The sequence below is a fragment of the Carettochelys insculpta genome, chromosome 4, assembly GCF_033958435.1.
Source record: "Carettochelys insculpta isolate YL-2023 chromosome 4, ASM3395843v1, whole genome shotgun sequence".
Taxonomy (NCBI): domain Eukaryota; kingdom Metazoa; phylum Chordata; order Testudines; family Carettochelyidae; genus Carettochelys; species Carettochelys insculpta.
The window spans coordinates 42311447-42330364 of record NC_134140.1 but is presented as its reverse complement, the minus strand read 5'-3'; the positions used below and the strand labels follow the sequence as shown (position 1 = coordinate 42330364).

General features: G+C 43.9%; 1 protein-coding gene across 1 annotated transcript in view; it reads left to right on the top strand.

The window, feature by feature from the left end:
* The window catches only part of RELL1 (RELT like 1), a 38587-nt gene extending 19932 nt beyond the window's left edge, over window positions 1-18655 (top strand). Inside the window, exons 4-7 of the mRNA XM_074992589.1 lie at window positions 3114-3171; window positions 5531-5770; window positions 11091-11274; window positions 18179-18655. Coding sequence (XP_074848690.1) covers window positions 3114-3171; window positions 5531-5770; window positions 11091-11241 — 449 coding nt within the window. The 3' untranslated portion in view covers window positions 11242-11274; window positions 18179-18655. The remainder of the gene's footprint in view (window positions 1-3113; window positions 3172-5530; window positions 5771-11090; window positions 11275-18178) is intronic.
* Window positions 18656-18918: the final 263 nt, after the last annotated feature.

Genomic DNA, 18918 nt, shown 5'->3' with positions numbered 1-18918 from the left:
ATATCTTTTTCTTTTTTCTTGCATTTGGAAGTTGGTTCCTATAGGAATTTTATCTTGTCTCTTTCAGCCACAGAAATTGCTCCAATAAAAGATACTATCTCATCCTGCTTGTCTAATATACTGGGACCAACACTGCAAACTTCCTTTTCCTGTCATTTGTGTTTGTTTTTTTTAACTTTACAGTTTTTTTCCAAGGGCCTGAAGTTTTTTTTTAAGAGAGAAGGTGAAAACTAGCTTGTTCACTTAATGCTAATATGTAAATGAATAGCCTTGGAAGTTAGCAGCTTGTTGAGTTGGAATGGAGGGACTAGTTTTGACTATAGTGCTCATGTGACTGAGGTAATGCTTTTTCAGCAAAATAGGGAAAATAAGACAGCAGCACTTAGATTCACGTTGTGATGGTTGTATCTGTTGGAAGGAGAAAAGAATGCTTCAGAGCAGCTACACAGGCATGTTATGTAAGGTTTCTCCTCCTGTAACATCACTGCTTTCTGTCTGGCCAAACAAAGGGCTAGCTGATTAGGCAAATGTGTTTATTCTTTGAGTCATGTCCCCATGGGTGTTTCCCTGTAAATGGAGCTGCACCTCAAGGTCTGGAGTCGAAGATCTTCAATAGCAGTGCCTGTTGGCATAGATGTGCACACCTCCCCTCCCCTGTGCTGTGTGCTGGTAGTTATAAGTAGTGCTGGGTGATCCTACTGCCCTCATTTCCTTCTCTGCCACTTGTGACCTGGAACAGAACAGTTAGCAGTGCCTACTTTGTTATTCAGGTAGTCTCTCTTACCCAATATTCCCTCACATACTTAGCTAACTCCTTCATTTTCTTTTCTTCTCTTGCATGCTTTAAAATAAACATTTTAATTAGTTATTTGTTTTCCTTAATTCCTGTCAGGGCAGCTGCTCTACCACCCATAAGCTTGGCCCCTTGTGGGTTTAAGCTGTTTGTGTTGTGCTGGGCTGCCTTCTCCAAACTGGACAACCACATACAGTATGTCTGTTGCCTGGGAAAGTGACATGTTTCCCAGAAGTGTTCCCACTCTCTGGGCTTACAGTTAAGCAAATAGACAGGAAACTTAAAGGCAAATAATTCCTCATGGAAAAGTCACTATGATCCATGTCAGACACTGGGTCTTACTCCTCAGTGGAGAGCCCCTCCTGCTCTGCAAGATCATTTGCAGATCCTCATACCCTTCTCCCTAGAAAGAGAAGATCAACTTCTGACTGGGATGACACTAAGCCTACATCTACACTACAGCCTGGATCGACTCTCTAAGATTGACCCACTGATGGTCAGTTTAGCGAGTCTAGTTAAGATCTGCCAAATCACATGTTCTATCATGACCATAGAACCAGTCCCTCCTCAACACAGAAGACACAGTTTCTACTCTCAGTACTTCCTGGTACAAAAGAAGTTTGGTGGTTGGTGCCCCACCCTAGACCTCTGTGATCTCAACAAGTTTGTCAAATTACGTTGTTTTAAGATGATCACCCTGTCCACCATCATCTCAGCACTAGAACAGGAGAATTAGTTCTCAGCCCTCAACCTACAGAATACATACTCTCATATTGCAGTACTACCCTTTGGACTATTTGCTGCACTGAAAGTTTTTGTTTTGTTTTTTGAAGTACTTGGAGTGGTTGCAGCCTTCGTTTTCCCATATCTAGTTAACTGCCTTTTTAGAGCGCCATCCAAGTCTGAAGTGCTCTGACCAGTCCACAGTACAATGATACTTTTACAAAACTGGGCCTCCTTATCAATTTTGAAAAATCTGCACTAACCTGAGTGCAAACACTGGAATTTGTTGGCACTCTACTTGTTGCCAGGCTGGCAAGAGTGTTTTTTACCACATCAGGTTTACATGATAACACAACTAGTTTCAACTGCTCAGATATGCCCCCAAATCCCAGTATGAATGCTCTCCAACTTCTGAGATGTGGCTGTAGCTGTTTGACATGGTCAATGTGCAAGACTACATGTGCGGAGACTTCAGGGCTGGCTGCATACAGTACATCATCTTTGTGTACGCAGCATGCAAAAATTCCTGTTCATGCCTACCAGGTCAAGGAGAATCTACTGTGGTGGATGTGTCCTGGCAATGTCTATGCCAGGTTTCCTTTCTTCAACCTCCACCTACCATGATATTTATCATCAGTGCTTCCTTCCCTGGCTGGAGAGTACACCTATGCAAGCACACTATACAGGGCAGATGGACATTCACCAAGTCCATCTTACACATCAGCATCCTGGAACTGAGGGAGATCTGCAATACCTGCCAGCATTTCCTGCCACTTTGCAGAAATTTGACTGTTTAAGTAATGATGGACAATCACATTTGCATGTGTTACATGAAAAGGCAAGTAGATGCCAGGTCCCATTCCCATAAGTGATCAAGCTGTGGTGTATTGGTAATGTCATCTGCATCTCTAAATATATGAAGATCTTCATCTCATAGAGCTGGAAGGGACCTTGGGGTAGGGGTAATCAAGTCTAGTCCTTTGCCCCAGATCCATAAATGGCCCCCTCAAAGACTGAACCTACATCCCTGGGTTTAGCAGGCTAGTGCTCAAACCACTGAGCTATATCTCCTGCTGGCGTAGCTCCCTAGACATCACAACATGATGTATGCTGAGCAGAACCAGTAATGGAGCATAGGTTTCATCAGTGCACAAAAGCTAGAACTGGTTCCATTTGTGGGAATAGGTAGGTCTAGTAGAATTGCCCTTACTATTTATCAAGACATGTTTTACTGAATCTGTACGAGTTATTTCTGAGTCCCGGAGCCAAGCTTTTAGAGCATCCCTGACAAATGTTTCTTTAACCTACCTTTTAAAAACGTTTCATCAAGGATATCTTTGCGCTCACATTTTTTTTAATTTGTTGGCTTTGTCATCGTGTCTTTTGGGGATTCCATAATGCAGATTTCTTCTGTGTAGCTGGAACTACATTCAGAGCCTTTTAGGTCTGCTGTTAGATTGCTGTTAATGGACCTTCACTAAGTGGGTTCTGGGTCAAAACAGGAATCTTGAGTTTGCTTACATTTACTATCTTTTTTGATTATATGAGGCCATAGCAACACATTTCTTCTAACAATTTCTGTTTATACTTTTTGCAGCCAATGCCGATATGTTAAAGGCCATGGTGGCAGATAACAGCGTGTGTGATCCTGAGAGGTAAGGCACTTCTATTTTAACTGTGTATATTTTCCTCTGCTGTGTCAAGATGTACCCTACCAATGACTCTATGTTAATTGAAATTGAAATCTCAGTGAAATTGCTGTCTTTTAAAATGATATGATAACTGAAAGTATGTTCACTATAACTGTAGATTCAGTAACATTCCATAGCGGTCATCTTGGAACTTAGTCACTGGGATGCTACTTCAAAGATGCGGAGCACTTCCTTAAAATACACAAAAAAGCATACATTCTTGTGATACTAATCCTGAAGACAATTTCAATAAGTTTATGTAGTGTTCATTTTTATCAAAACTGGAAATGTACATTTGGTTTCATAAAAATATGCATGTCTTACTAAAAAAAGTACAGATTGCTACATATTGTTTTACTTGCTTATCAAATTTTTTCTATTCTTTTGATCCCACTTGTCTGAGTCATTTATTAGAAAGAAAATGTTTATTTCATTTGTCTTTTTTTCTTGATCCACAAGGATTTCCTTTCTTTTCTAAGCAAAACACTTCGGAGGAGCTTTTTTAACACTAAGAATGCACTGAGATTTACAGCAGAAGTGTGTCATACTGAAGACTGAAAATAGGTCATAGTGCCTTTGCATGCTTACTTCCTTTAAGAAGCCTAGGGCTAGAAAATTTAACACTTAACAGCTAGAGACTAATTTAGATTGGTACAGGATGATCTGAAAGGAAAGGGAGAAGAGGCAGCAGCTTTCTAGAGGCTTATTTGTACAACATTTGACTTCCAAAAAAATACACAACTTTCTTTCTTTGTAGAATATTTGTTTTGTTCTAAATGTGCGCACGTACATAGTTTTATGTCCCGATATAACTGCATGTGTTTGTTATACAGTTAAAGTACAACAACCCTCCTTAGTGTGGATGCAGTTTTGCCTAGCTAAAGTTTGTGTTTGCATAGACCAGTGGTGAAAAAATTCGACCTGCCAAACCTTTGGATCCAGCCCACCACAAAACTTTGACCTACCAAAATCCCATGGCACCATACGCCACTCAAAGTGGCCAGCTGCTGGGGCCATGTGCATCTCTGTGCCACGTGCCCCTTGGGGAGGGGCCTCTGTGCTCTGCCCACATCCCCCAGCACAATTCTCACAGCTCCACTGACTGGAAACCAGTCAATGGGAGCTGCCAGGGCTATGCTTGCATGTAGGCAATGTACGAAGCCCCCTCCCTTCATGGGATGCACGGCACAGAGATGCACACGCTGGCCCCAGCAGCTGGCCAATTTGAGTGGCTTGTGGGGCCATGGAAGGCAGGGGGCGTGTGTGTGGGTCCCATTAGGCCGCTGGCCAGGTGCTGCCTACTATGGTAGGTGCCTCCTGGTCAGAGCCTGTACCTGGTGCAATACCACCCACCCCAACTCCCTGCCTCCGGTCACAAACTAAACCCACTCCTGCCCTGGTCACAATCCCTCCCATACCCTGTACCCCTCCTATACTCCTTTCCTGGCTCAGAATCCTCTCCTGCATCCCAGTCACATACTTCTCCACCCCAGAGCCTGGAGCTCCTGCATTAATATCATAGAAGACTGTGGCTCTCGACCACTTATCAAATTCATGAAGTGTCCCTCCAGCAAAAATGATTGCTTACCCTTGGCGTAGACACAGTTATAGTGGCATAAAGGTCCTGTATTGTACTGATAAACATTTTAAACTATATCAGCATGGAAATAAACACTTTTAGGCTGATACAATTGCAACTGCATTGAGGAGGGCTATTTCTCTTTTAACTATACCATTTTCTAAACAAATATAATAGGACAAAGCCTGTTTGTAGCTGCATTGTTTACGCACTCTTATTTCCCTTTCATTCTACCTGCTATTTTACTTTCAGCAGGTTTTTGAGGAAGTACCTTTACACACTTGAGATGTTTGTTTTCAAATATGGGCCAGTTTCAGAATAACCTTGTGTGATGATACAGGAATGTGTGGTTCACTTAACATGTGAACAACTAAATAGTTTTGGCTTCTCTTTCTGTTTTCACAAAAGAAAATGAAGATGTGTATGTGAGTTTGCAAAACTGCCATTTTTTGTCAATTGTCGTAGTCCTTTCAGTAAAAGGGCAGTTTTGGGGGAGGTGAAGGCTGCAATAAATCACTGACTTTTCCACACCAGACTGCACTATCTTTTTGTTAGTGAAAACTATTTTCTGCAAAAAACAAGAACTTAAACTTAACAGTAGCTGAATACGACCCTAGGGTATATGAGCAGAAAATAGGGTGGGATGATTACTTTTAAATGAATAGAAAACCCATTTTTAAGAAAAACAATTATATGTCGTTAAAATTATATTTTGTTAATTAATTTGTTTGTTTTTAAAAATAGCCCTGGATCTCCTACCACCCCAGGCAGTCCTGTAAGTCCAGGCTCTCCTTTGTCACCAAGTGATACACCATCAAAACATGTCTGCCGTGGCCGTCACTTGCATACTGTTGGGGGAGTAGCAGAGAAGGATGTTTGTACTCGCTGTAGTCACAAAAGATGGCACCTTTTAAAGCCAAACAACAAATCTAAAGAACCAAAAAAAAGCCGACAAGGAGAAGTTACCGTACTTTCTGTGGGAAGGTAAGATTGTTTGGTTTTGTTGTGTACTTTATTTATGTATCTTGTGTGACTTCACCGTTGGATTGGTGATATGCTGCTACCACTTCTGATTCTTACCGCAATCCACCACATGCAGTTTCCTGAATTGCAAGACTGTACATAACTTAGGAGACATTGTGTTGTTTCCATAGGTGTCAGGTGTTTGAGCTGTAAATTCAAACTTTGTCTGTTAACTAGGTCTCTCTTTTTTTTATCACAAATTTTATTGGGATTTGGATAAGCATACAGGCAAGTCAAAGAATTTTAATGATTATTAATTTGTATTACCATTAGTATCCGTAGCCCCGCTCACAGACCGAGACCGTATTATGCTAGACGTTGCACAAATGCAGAACAAAAAGACAGCCCCTGCCCCAATGAGCTTACAGTCAGAGGCCTGGTGTACACCTAAAACTTAGGTCATTCTAACTATGTTATTTCAGGCAATGAAAATTTTCATGTCCTGTGAGGTGTAGTTAGGTTGACCTAACCCACTCTAGATATGAGATGGGAGAATTCTTTTGTCAGTCTAGCTATCTCCTCTTGAGTGATAGAAAACTCCTTCCTATCACTGCAGTGAGTGTCTGTGCTACATCACTGTCCCTGCAGCTGTGTTGGTGTAGCGCTTGCAGTGCAGGCTAGTCTAAGCGTAAGACAACAGGTGACAGATGGGGTATACAAGGAAACAATGAAATGATGTTGGTCAGCATGGCTGTGTCTACACGTGCCCCAAACTTCGAAATGGCCATGCAAATGGCCATTTCGAAGTTTACTAATGAAGCGCTGAAATGCATATTCAGCGCTTCATTAGCATGTGGGCGGCAGCGGCGCTTCGAAATTGATGAGCCTTGCCGCCGCGCGGAGTGTCCAGACGGGGCTCCTTTTCGAAAGGGCCCCGCCTACTTCGAAGTCCCCTTATTCCCATGAGCTCATGGGAATAAGGGGACTTCGAAGAAGGTGGCGTCCTTTCGAAAAGGAGCCCCGTCAGGACGCGCCGCGCGGCAGCAAGGCTTGTCAATTTCGAAGCGCCGCTGCCGCCCGCATGCTAATGAAGCGCTGAATATGCATTTCAGCGCTTCATTAGTAAACTTCGAAATGGCCATTTGCATGGCCATTTCGAAGTTTAGGGCACGTGTAGACACAGCCCATGAGAGGCGGTTGGCTCAACATACCATCGATGTAATCATTGCCAGGTTTTTGTGTGCTCTTTGGAAAAGGGGAGTTTGTTTTGCTGATATTTTATATGGTGTTCCTCTCACGTGTGAAGGGACAGCAATGGAAAATGCTGGAAAATAGAAAAATAAGATGCTAATTTAAAAGTTTAACAAGTGGCCAGTGGGCTGATTGGAGGTCGTGCCAATATCTTGGTATCAACTGAGAATTGATAAGGTGGGGATAAGTTACGGAAGCCTGAAAGTGAAAGCATTCATTTTCTTGGGGAGCTAGTGGAAGGATGCGTAAAGAAGGGTGATGAAATCCAAAGAGAGGTCAGAGCAGTGGGACAGGAAAATTATCTGTGCAGCAGCATTGCGAATGGGCACAAACAGCGCAAGATCTAGTATGTAACTAGAAACTGTATCATGACATACACGTCCGAGGGTTAATTTAAGACTGTGCAGATAACTTTTTTGTGGTGTTTCCCATCTTTTGAGTACTTGTCTTTATAACCTTAATGTTCATATGTTTGTGTATCAGAGAGAGAAAGAGATTGTGTTGTTTTTATACAAGCAAACTTAGAATTTCTGTCTACCACGTGGCATAGTTTTGACACATCCTGGTCATCAGTAGCATTTGCCACACAGAACTTCGCTATTTGAGCAAAGCAACTGTTGTCATCCTCTATGTCATGGGTGTCCAACCTTTTGGCTTGCCTGGGCCGCGTTGAGTGAAGATAGTCTTGGGCCGTGTACAAAACATATAATATAGTTAATGTATATAAATCACATAATAATGTTAAAAGTTTACGATCTTGTGGGGCTGCATTACTAGCTGTCCAGGGCCGCAGGTTGGACACGCCTGCTCTATGCGGAGGGGGATGAGATGTGTTGCCAGGGGCTTTCCCAGATTTTTGCTGGCACTAAAGGAACGGTAAGATTTGGAAATCTTGTGTTCCATCCCAGAATCTTGGGGTTGGGTGGGGGGTGGTCATGTTCTCTAATGATAACAGATCTCTCTGGCTATGTTTGCACTAAGACAAAACTTCGAAATGGCCATGCAAATGGCCATTTCGAAGATTACTAATGAGGTGCTACAATCCATATTCAGCACCTCATTAGCATGCCGCCAGCCACGTCTCTTTAAAATTGCCGCGTTTTGCTCCTGTGTGGCTCGTACAGATGGGGCTCCTTTTCGAGAGGACCCCGCCAACTTTGATATTCCCTGATCTCCTAATAGGAATAAGGGGATTTCGACATGGGCGGGGTCCTCTCAAAAAGGACCCCCACCTGGACGAGCTGTGCAGGAGCGAAACATGGCAATTTCGAAGACCCGTGGCTGGCGGCATGCTAATGAGGCACTGAATATGCATTTCAGTGCCTCATTAGTAATCTTCGAAATGGCCATTTGCATGGCCATTTCGAAGTTTTGTCTTAGTGTAGGCACAGCCTCTGTGTTTTCTGCCCCCAACTACCCAACTTGATCCCTTCTGCTTTGTCCTTTCCAGCCCATCCAAGAAAGAGTGACAGGTTTGTGTAACTTTGGGCGGTGTCCAGAATTTGTCCAAGTTCTATCTCCCTACCCTTTTGCCTTGTAAGCCAATATGTATATTTTAAATTAATACAAAACTGTGAGAGCTCTGCGGGTGGGACAAGGCATGAGGAATTCATAGTGTAAGAGGGGGCTCAAGGCTGGGACAGTTAATTGGTGTGCGGGGGAGTGCAGGCTCTGGGGTGTGGTGTGGCCTGGGATGAAGAGTATGGGTTGCAGGCAGGATGCTCCAGGGCTGTAGCCAGAGAGGACTCTTCCTCCCAGACTTGTCCTTGCTGGCTGCAGTGATCCCAGGGGAGGAGCTTCCTTCTGCCTCCTGGCAGTACACTCACCTTGTACCACTGTCACTGCATATATCTGTAGTGCCCCTCACAGGTCGAGGAAGCCCTCTTGGCTCTCCAGTGGTAGGTAGCAGTGGGGGACTGCTACCATGTGCGCCTCCGCCCTTGCTACTGCTCCTCACCATGGTGTTGCCTTCCCTGTTGAGGAGGGCTGACAACACTCACCCAAGCCCCAGGCTGCTGCTGAGGTGCAGACTCCAGGATAAGCTCACTCGTAGTTGTGTGCTGGGGACTGGGGGTACTGGCAGTGCAGGGCTTTGGACATATCACCTTGTATGGGGCTCCATTAGCATTTTCTTTGTACCAATGACGTCTGGTTTTGGTGGACAACTTCCTGGGCAGCTGTTGGCTGCAGGTTAGCTATTGATAGCACCCAGCAGTGTAACTATAGTATAATATTGTAGTTCGTTTTTTAAATAATAATAACGATGTCTCAGAAACAGGGTGGTTCTTGAAGGGCTTAAATATGCTCTGGTGCTGGGGAGCCCCAGGGCCCTCCAGCATGGAGGAGATGCTCTAAAATCTGTTTTCTCTGAGGGCTGTGAGTGGGGAGGTGATGTAGGAAAGTGTATTGCTGGAGGGTTGGTGGAGAGAGCAGAGGTGTGGGAGCCCAGGTGCCAATATTGGAGGGAGGGGGACCCCAGGCCGGGATAGGTAAAAAAGCAAGGCACACCCTGTGGCAGGGTGGTGATAGGGACTGACCTCAGCCTGTAGGTGGCATTGGAGGACCCCAACCAGTGCCAGAAGAGGGGAGAGGGTTGTGGAAGGGGAAGGTGTGCAGTACTGGGGGACATCATTGCTGTGTGATGGGTCATGGATGATGGAGAGTACTGGCTGGCACTCACCTGTGCTAGGGAGAGGGGGCCTCCTGTGTTGGTGGAGTGTCCCACTGGAAGAGGGAAGGGTCTGTCCATTCAGGGCAGAAGGGCAGGGTTGGGGGCACGAGGATGCTCTGAGCCAGCAAAGCAGAGAAGGCTGGGGCTGGAGTAGGTCACTCGCTGCTGCTGCTGTTGTCAGCAGCAGTAGACAGCAAAGGAGCACAGCATGGAGTTGCAAGGGGCTGCTACCTGCTGACCAGGGCGCAGCCAGGGATGCTTGTGGGATGTTTATAAGGGTGGCAGGTAGCACAGGGAGAGACCTGATCCCAAATATTGGTGGAACCAAGCTTCCATGCCCTGAATTTTGTCAGAGCATTGGTCCTATGGGCCCATGTAACTCACCGGTCCTGTGTCCAAGTCCTGCCTCTGTCTCCTTCCTCAATTTAGAGGTTAATATACCACCTCACAGAAGACATGAAATGAGGCCTAAAGACCCACATCCTGCACTAATCTGCTCTTGCAATGAAATTCTTGATGGGTCCCCTTACTTCAGTAACATTCAAGTATATACTGATTCTCTAGGCATATTTTCTCTCTTCTTCCTCTCCCCCACTTAGTTCACAATGGGGTCTTTTGTTATGGATGAATGCCTCTACCACCATAGGAAGCAGAGAAGACCAGGAATCAGTGGTTCTTCTCATCTGCCCTTGTGCATAGTATATAAACATGAGTATTTGCAATTTAGTACTTGGATGGTACAGGGACCCTAATATCTCTGAGGTATGTCTCAGATTGTGTGCGCTTTATTGAGGGTATGAAATGGAAGATACAGAAGGAGAAAACTTAGTGACTTGCACTTCAGAGTGGGTTAACATGGTTAATATGTATTTTTAATCTAATCAAAGATACTAATAAATTATACATTGTCTCAGAGCTAGATGGCTTTAGAATTTTTTTCAGTGAAATTTTTTAAAATCCCTTCATAGTGTGAATAGAAATCCAAAGCTATGGATTCAGTAACACAACTTCCTAAAAGAGAGCAAGAATTACAGATACATTCTTGACCTTTACAGAAGATGCAAATCTCCCTCTAACTTCAGGCTTTTTTGCTTTTTGTTTTTTGTTCTTGTGGGAGAAGAACTTTTAGACTACTTATGATTGCTCAATCCTTAGTGTAGTCTTGTTGTTAGAACTGGGGATAGTGCTTCTTTTTCCAAGAGAGGTAGGTATGATCCAAGCACTGGAGTCTGAAGTACGAAATCCCAGTTTCAGACTGCTCTCCCTCTGCATTCTTGGGAAGCTCAGTTTAAATACTCGTTTTCCATCTCTGTAGTTAGGATAATACTTGCTTCATTGGAAGGTTGAAGATTGATTAGTTGGTCTCTAGAGAAAAACAAACCAAACTAACCTCAGTGAGTTCTTCATTGCTTCTTTCAGATTTAGAGTCATGAAAGTGGAGCACAAATCCACATCCAAGGAGCGGAAAAGCTTGATGTCTGTTAGTGGGGTTGAAGGTGTCAATGGAGAAGTGCCTGCCACACCTATCAAACAGGTATCAAGAGAAGTTCCTTCCACACCTGTTGGATAAGCAGCAAGAGGAAGAACTGGCACAGAATAACGGGTGGGTATTGAAGGTTATAGATTAACATAAAAAGTGGGATTTGGTGAGAGGGTCAAATACATTCTCTGATGTCTTTTAAGATGTTAAATGTGTGGTTATCCATATTCTAACACACATTAGTTAATTATAAATTGCACAAAGATAAAATACATCTACAGAGATTTATATACCACCTTTCAGTTCAACTGTCAAGACTAACAGTTACCACCCAGACTTTTAATTAACCAGATTTACACATTTATTTATTGTCCATATTTAAGGTTTATATTGAAATAAAAACCATTTATCTTTTGTGGTTGGCTTCCACAATCCAGAGAATGAAGAGGTGTAAAAACATCTGCATTTACTCATTTTTGTTATAAATTATTTGATTTCATTCTAGGTGTTGGTGAGGAATATATTCTAAGTACCAAAAACACACTCACAACTGGCATTAGTTAGAAAATATTTGGACAGTTAGCAGAAGCACAAAACACTGAATGGGTGCGGTACCAAACATATATAGTGATGGTCATTTAAAAGGGGCAGATCAGAGCCTCACCGAAATAACTGAGATGCTTGTTATTTCTTAGGTTATTGCATCTTCTACAGTTCTGTAACTGTGGAATCTTGGATAGCTCTGTATGGTTCATATACCTTGTTAGGAGCACCATTTCAGATTTTGGTACTGATGGGGCATCTTTAACCATGCTTGAGGGGCCACTCGGGCATCTGAAAACTGTTTTCTTTTCAGATAAAATCTTAGAAATTAGCTGACAGGACTGGTGTATCTAATTCCTATATGAAGGAAGTAAAAATCATACAAACAGCAGTTAAAGCCATATTTATGTTTGTATGTAAGTTTAGAACAGTCAGGAGATACTCACAATCCCAAAACTGAAACAGATCATTTAACTTCTGGAAACATGCTACTAGGGCATGGCCCTGTGAATTTATACTGCATTTACCTGAGGGGCTTTGCCCTAATGCAAATAATAGTAGACTAGAAGCTGATTTTAAACTGATGTGAAACTGACACTTTCAGGTCATTTTCTCATTGTTTGAAGACTTTTTACTTGAAGGTTATTAAATACAACATTACTGTGATTTAGTTGCAATTCTCACAGGAAACTGTTTAAAATCAAACACCAAGAAATTTCCACATTTTAAAGCTGAGATAAAATTGAATCTTATTACTTTGTTTGTATAGACATTTTTAAAATTCCAGGCTGTGTTTAGATGTTGTGCCTCAGTGCTCATTGCTATAAAATGGGAATAGTGCTTGCCTACCTACCATGTGGAATTATAACAGTTAGACTGAGATTTGTGGGTCAGGAACTGGCCTTCTTAATGGTTTGTATGTTGCTTAGCACAGTTGGGGGTTCCTCCTGACTAAGAACTTAGGACACTCATGTAACATCTATCAGCTATTGAATTGCCTGCTGACGGTAGCTGAAGGGGACTTATCTGGTAGGTGGAATTTCAGTGCAAAATAGGTTTATAATTGTGTTGGCCAGAGAGCTCTGCGTCTCTTGGCAGAATTTGCAGCACACCTGTCCATGAGTCTGCATCAGCTAGTGACAGCTCTGGACCAGAAGGATCTCCCCCTGGTCTTTTCCCTGGCAGAAGCTCCCTGCTTCTCTGAGGGCAAATGCACCCAAAGACTCAGTTAGCTGCTTCTAGCCTTCCATCCTTCTTCAGCACCTCTTCCCACATGATCCTTGTCCCAGGGACTGTGCCTCCCACACTTAGTGCTCCCCTGCTCAGGAGACAACCCTATGCCTTCCCCTCTCCCTTCCCATTCCACTGGAACTTCCAGGCTCCAGCACCATCCATCTTTAGGGGCCATGTGCACCATCTCTCCTTTCACTGGCACTACAGGAGACTCTGTGCTTCCTTTGTTCCCTCCTCACTGCTGGAGACCCTTTACTTCTCCCCACATCCTCCTGTCACTGGACAGAGCTGCTGACAGGTAGGGGGGCAAAGGGAGCAGTTGCCCCAGGGGCTGAGAATATAAAAAGGCCTGGAGCTCCAGGCTGCTGCTACCATGGCAGCAGCAGTGGCTAGAATCCCAGGCCCCTTAAATGGCTGCCAGAGCCCCATGTGACACGGTCCAGGCAGTGCTGAGGGCTGCATGCCCCATCCGTCTGCTTCCCCCTCTTCTGCCTGAGATTGTGTCCCTTGGGGGAGCAGGGGCTGAGAGCCAAGCTCCATCCACTGCTCTTTCCCGCCCACTTTGCCCAAGGCCCAGTGAAGTCTGTTACTAGCCCCGCACTGGGGGCCCAGTACTCCCGCCTTGTTCCCTGCACCTCCAGGGGACCACCCCTTTTCTCTTTGCTTTGGGCTAGTTAAGTTGCCCGTGTCAGCCTTGCTGTCAGTTGATTGCAGCGGGCTAGTCCATGTGATCCCCCATTTTCCAAGCTGTCAGACTCGCTTTGAATCTTTCCTTGTATCTCACTGGAAGAGAGCAGGTGCTGATCAGTGGAGATAGACTAGGGGGCAGGGTTTGTGAGCTAGTGCAGAGGAGGTAACTGAGTGCAGGAGTCAGAGAACCCTGGCCCTGTGTCAGAGCAAGTAAGAGCTCTGCCTGGGCCTTGTGTGAGTGCCATGAGCAGATCGCCTGTATGAAATGACAGAAATAGCACCTAGCAGATCTGGGGCTTTTTAGTGGCTGTTGCTGCAGTGATGTACAAGTGAGCTACACAGGTTTCCACCCCCCCCCCGCCAAATAAAAGAGGGAGGGCTTAGCCCTTATTTGCGTCCTTATGCTGTAAAATAGTGGCTTAAAGACTAATTTTTAAAAGGTGGAGTTTTTCTTGCTTCCCCTTAAAGTTGATCTCTCTTAGTTAACCTGAGGTGATAGTGTGGTTCTACACTAGGCACTAAGCTGATTCCTTTACCTAGTCTAATGAGACTCTCAGTTCTCATCTTCGTGTCTTGATGCTGACTTTTGTTTCACTGGGGCTCTTGTCTCCATAGTGTCTGCCTGGATAAGACAAGACTGGGCACAGTAATGTGCATGCAGGGTTTAAAATTTTTGCTTAAATAATAGTAACCAAAAAATCCAGACTTTCTAATATGTATCATGAAACAGCAAGAAAAGGGGACACAACATTTAAATAAAAACTGAGTTCAAGTACATTTCAAAGGGAAGTAGTAGCTTTATTTCAAGCCTGCACAAAACTATACATTGAACATAGTTCATATTTCTTTAATCTTTCTGATAGCATAAGACTAGAGAGTTTTGAGACTCCAGTTGTTAACTAATATAGTATTTGCTATATATGACCTAGAAACTGCTGTTTCAAATTGATTCTCTCTCTCAAATTTAAAAATAGACTGAATCCCAGGAACGCATCATACTAGTATAACTTTGCTAGAAACTTTCAATGTCCATCTCAGGCAGTGGTTCCCAAACTTTTCAGCATCATGCCCCCTTTTAATTTCTGAGAAACCCTCACTCCCCCACCTCTTCTTTATCGTCATCCAACCCCCCGTTAACAATAAATTGTTTGTAATTTAAACACAAATTTGATATAAAAATATTATTTAAAATTACAAATAAGCACAAATAGTTTTCCTTGCCCCCTTGCGGGTGCCTGGTGCAGCCCCAGCTAGCCAGCTGCCTGAGCCTCATGCCAGCCAGCCAGCCACCCATGTGCCCGAGCCCCATGCTGCCAGAGCCACCCACTCAAGCTGACTGAGCCCCGGGCTTCCTCGGCCAGCTGCCCACCAGCTACCTGAGCCCTATGCTGCCAGGGCCGGCCACCAGCCCGAGCCCTGCCCCTCCCTCAAAGCCAGGCACCACTAGCCCCCTGACCTTACCCCACCTCCATCCCCAGAGCCAGACACCCCCAGCCTCCCATCTAACCCCATCCTATTCCTCCTCTCTCTTCCCCTCAACTCACGCTGAATCACCTTTGTAGGAGGCAGCTGCTCTGCGTGGATCTTCACTGGCTGTCCACTTTTTATAGCGGCTGCGCCAGTTCAGCCCCATAAAAATGGCAGGCCCTGAGAGCTGGAAGCAGAGGCTGGCTCTTCTTGGTGGGGGGGGAGATGATGGGGGGAATGAGTCACCTCGTGCCCCCACTGGAATTTCTTCTTGCCCCCCCCCCCCCCCCCAGGGAGGCACACCCCCCCAGTTTGGGAAACCATGACGTAAGGCAACCTTGTATTTATTGTAGAACTTCCCACAGGATTTAAGTGGTTGGCCACTTGAAAACAGAAATAATATGGTTAGTGGAGGATGGACTCAGTCGAAACTTTTGTAAAGTTTGCACGGGTCTGATGTGTGGCATTTGTAAATCATTTTGGAAGGAGCTAAATTTGTGTAAGGTGATAAATAGCTTGACTGATAGCTAAAACATTTTTCCCAGTACAGTTATAGACCCATGGTTGTTTTTTTTTTTCTGTGCACACAGGCAAAAAGCTGTTCCAATATTAAATGGAATAAAAATGATAGTTCACAGATGTTTTTAAGAAAATTGAAGCAGTCGTCATTCTAGGAATATAACCCACATAGTCCTTTCACTGTTTCCTTAGAAAATAGCCTGACTTACTGAATCTAAATAGGAATAGGTACCTATTGAGAGATTTTTGTGACTGCAGTCAGTAAACATATGTTGCTGAAAGAAATTCACAGCTGCAGAATTGTGACCTCGATCTTCAACTATAGTAAAAGAGGACTTAATGCAGTTGTAGAACAGGGAGGTGAAAAGGCATCAAAGGGACACTTCTTGCAGCTGAAGATCACTGGAATATGGCAGAGACAGCCCTGTGTCCTGACCTCAGCTGCTGGGTTTCGGCTCATGTAGGAAATCCTACAGTATTGCTGTGCCACTTGAGGATTTCCATGTTGGGGCAGTCTTGCTTTAGGGCAGATGTGTGATATTGCAACAGTTGTCTGAACAGCATTGAAGTTTTCCCTCTGCTCAAACTGCTTATATCCAGCATCTTCTCAGCACACTTGGTGAAGTGAGCTCTGCAGTCACACTGTTTATACTAGAGTGCGTCAATGCTGACTGCTTTCCTGGAAGTCAGAGATCAGCCTCTTTCCCAGAATTTATTCCCAGCACAGCAGCCTGTTCCGTCAACTTCATTTGTTTTGAAAGTAAAAGTTTGCTTGGCATATAAGAGAGAAAAATGTTTTCAGCAAATATAAATGTAACTAGTCTAAATACTTCAGATAGCACGGCAAGCTCAGACCATGCATTTGGCCTGCAGTCTCTTGAATAAGTAAGATTACCTCACATGGTAGAAAGTTCCATATCTATACTGTCTCCCCCTTTCTCTTCTCTCCTTCAGTTCAATTTCAGTGGCTCTGTGGAGCTTTTCTAAGTTGTTTAAAATTTGTGGTTATCATGTTTTGCCATTCTCATTTGTTACCTTAAATGTCAACACACAACCACATAGTCTGTATTGCACATATATACTTAACATTCTAGAATTGCTGTGTATCTTCTTCTACATGTATCTTCATGAATATAAAAAGTCACCTTCCCACTTCGAAGTATCCCTTGGAAATTTAGCCGTTTAAATGGAACACATGCCTACTTCATCTTTAAAACTAATTGTGCAATCTTTTATATTTGACATTTTCTTAAAGGTCTCTTCAGCAAGTTACTTTCTTATCCTTAGTTAACCTTTGTGTACTGGTTTAAGATTGAAAGATAACAGTAGTAACCTTACTAAATTAATTCATAATGCAGGTTAAAACTCCCAAATCCAGCACTCTCTCATCTAGCAACATCTGTCATCCAGTAGGACCATGGATCTTATGAGCAGAGGTTGCCGGGGCTGGGAGGAGGAGGGGACAGCCAGACCAGTGGCAGGAGCCCAGAGCAGGGCAGCCACAGCTGGTCTGATGGTAAGCGGGTGGAGAAGGGGGAAGGAGCAGCAGCAGCCAGGGAGCCTGGGCCACAGGAGCTGGTAAGCTGGCAGCCCAGGCTCATGGCAGCTCATTGCAGGGGCTGGGCAGAAAGCTGTGGCCCATGGAAGCTGCAGCTGGGGCTGCTCACATAGCCTTCGGCTGAGGGGCGGTGGCTCACAGCAGCTCATTCCTAGGGCTGGGCAGGAAGTGCATCGGGCTGCACACACAGCTGTGGCCCCGGGAATCTGCATCCTGGGGAGGCTGGGGAGGGATGACTGGGGCCAAGAGCCAGCAGGTGGGGAGCCTGTGGGGGAGGGAGGGTTGTTAATCTGTGGCAACAGCGGGGAGGAGAGCCCAGGGGCTGGGGCAAGGGCACAAATGTCTACCCCTGGTTTGGCAAAATCCCTCATCTGGCACCAATCAGGTTCCGAGGGTGCCGGATGAGGGAGGTTGAACCTGTACTACAATTTACATGAGAGAGCATTATTTGCTTGTAGCACAGGGACTAACTTTTTACTAGCAACAAAATCGCTGAATTACAGTACAGAAAACTAGATACAACCATAACAGGACTAATAGAAACCCAGAAGCTAGGTAGATGTAATCATTGCCACACCCACTAATGAGTGTAATCTTTTAGCACCAGAGTCCCATAGGAGTGATATAATTACAGGATGTGTGTGTGTGTATATGTATTGCATGCTCTTTACATGGTTTTTTGCAGTAGATTTACCAATTTGTTAAAATTCTCTGGACAGGACAAGGTTAGAATTTTAGGAATGTCATTTTATGTTAACATATGTATTTTTTTAATTTTGGGCCTTATGTTTGCTTCAGGTTTTTTGAGAACTCTTAAGTATGTCTGGTATGTCTTACAATTTTAGTATGGACTCACATCCATCTCTTCCCTTTTTAGTATCCTCAGCTTTTAAATATATAAATGAAAATTCTTTATTGCTCATAATAAATAAAAAGCTCTCTAAAAAGAACAATCACAGATTCTGTATTCAGATGTGTTCTCTGCTGCCCTTTTCTGACTCTTATCTTTGCTATCAGGTGACCTGTTTAACTACGCAAAGGCAATGAGGAAGAAGAGAAAACCTGTTGAGAAGTGGAGAAGAAAAGACACGGCATAAGGAATATATATGAGTACTAAAATTCATGTGACCCTTCTCTATCAGTTGACTTCCTAAAGTCTGTTCAAAATATTGAAAATATTCATCTGTATCCTTGCTTGTTATACTATGGATCAAACATAGTATAACATTTCTGAGGCAGTGCTCATTGCACATTTCTGCATCTAGTTTAGTCATTTACAGTCCGATTGTTAAACATGGTATAATTGAAAAGTATGCATACAGGGGTTTGTTTGTTTTTGTTTTTACCACCAGTTCTCTTTAATGGTAAGACATTTGGTATGTATTTTCAGTTTTGTTTATCTAAATACGTGACAATGACTTGTATTTGAGTGTTCTGAAAAAAGCCTGCACACATGCTGTTCACTGTATTAAATTAATATCTTGTGATATCTTCTCCAGCCTAGCTAATGACTCTCCTTCCAAATTCTGGATAGCCCAGACACGGGTGTTAATTAGAGAAGCCTGTAAACTGCTTTAATCTTTCGGTTGCCAGTGAACCTCTGGGCCCTTACAGGAGCCAGGAATTTGTCAGCTTAAAGAATGTCCCACAATCCACCCCTCTTTTTTTTTTTTTTGTGCTGGAGCCTCATTAGCTGGAATTAAGGGTGTCTGAGGATGGAACTCAGTGATGAAGAGCTCGTTCACTGGTCAATTAAG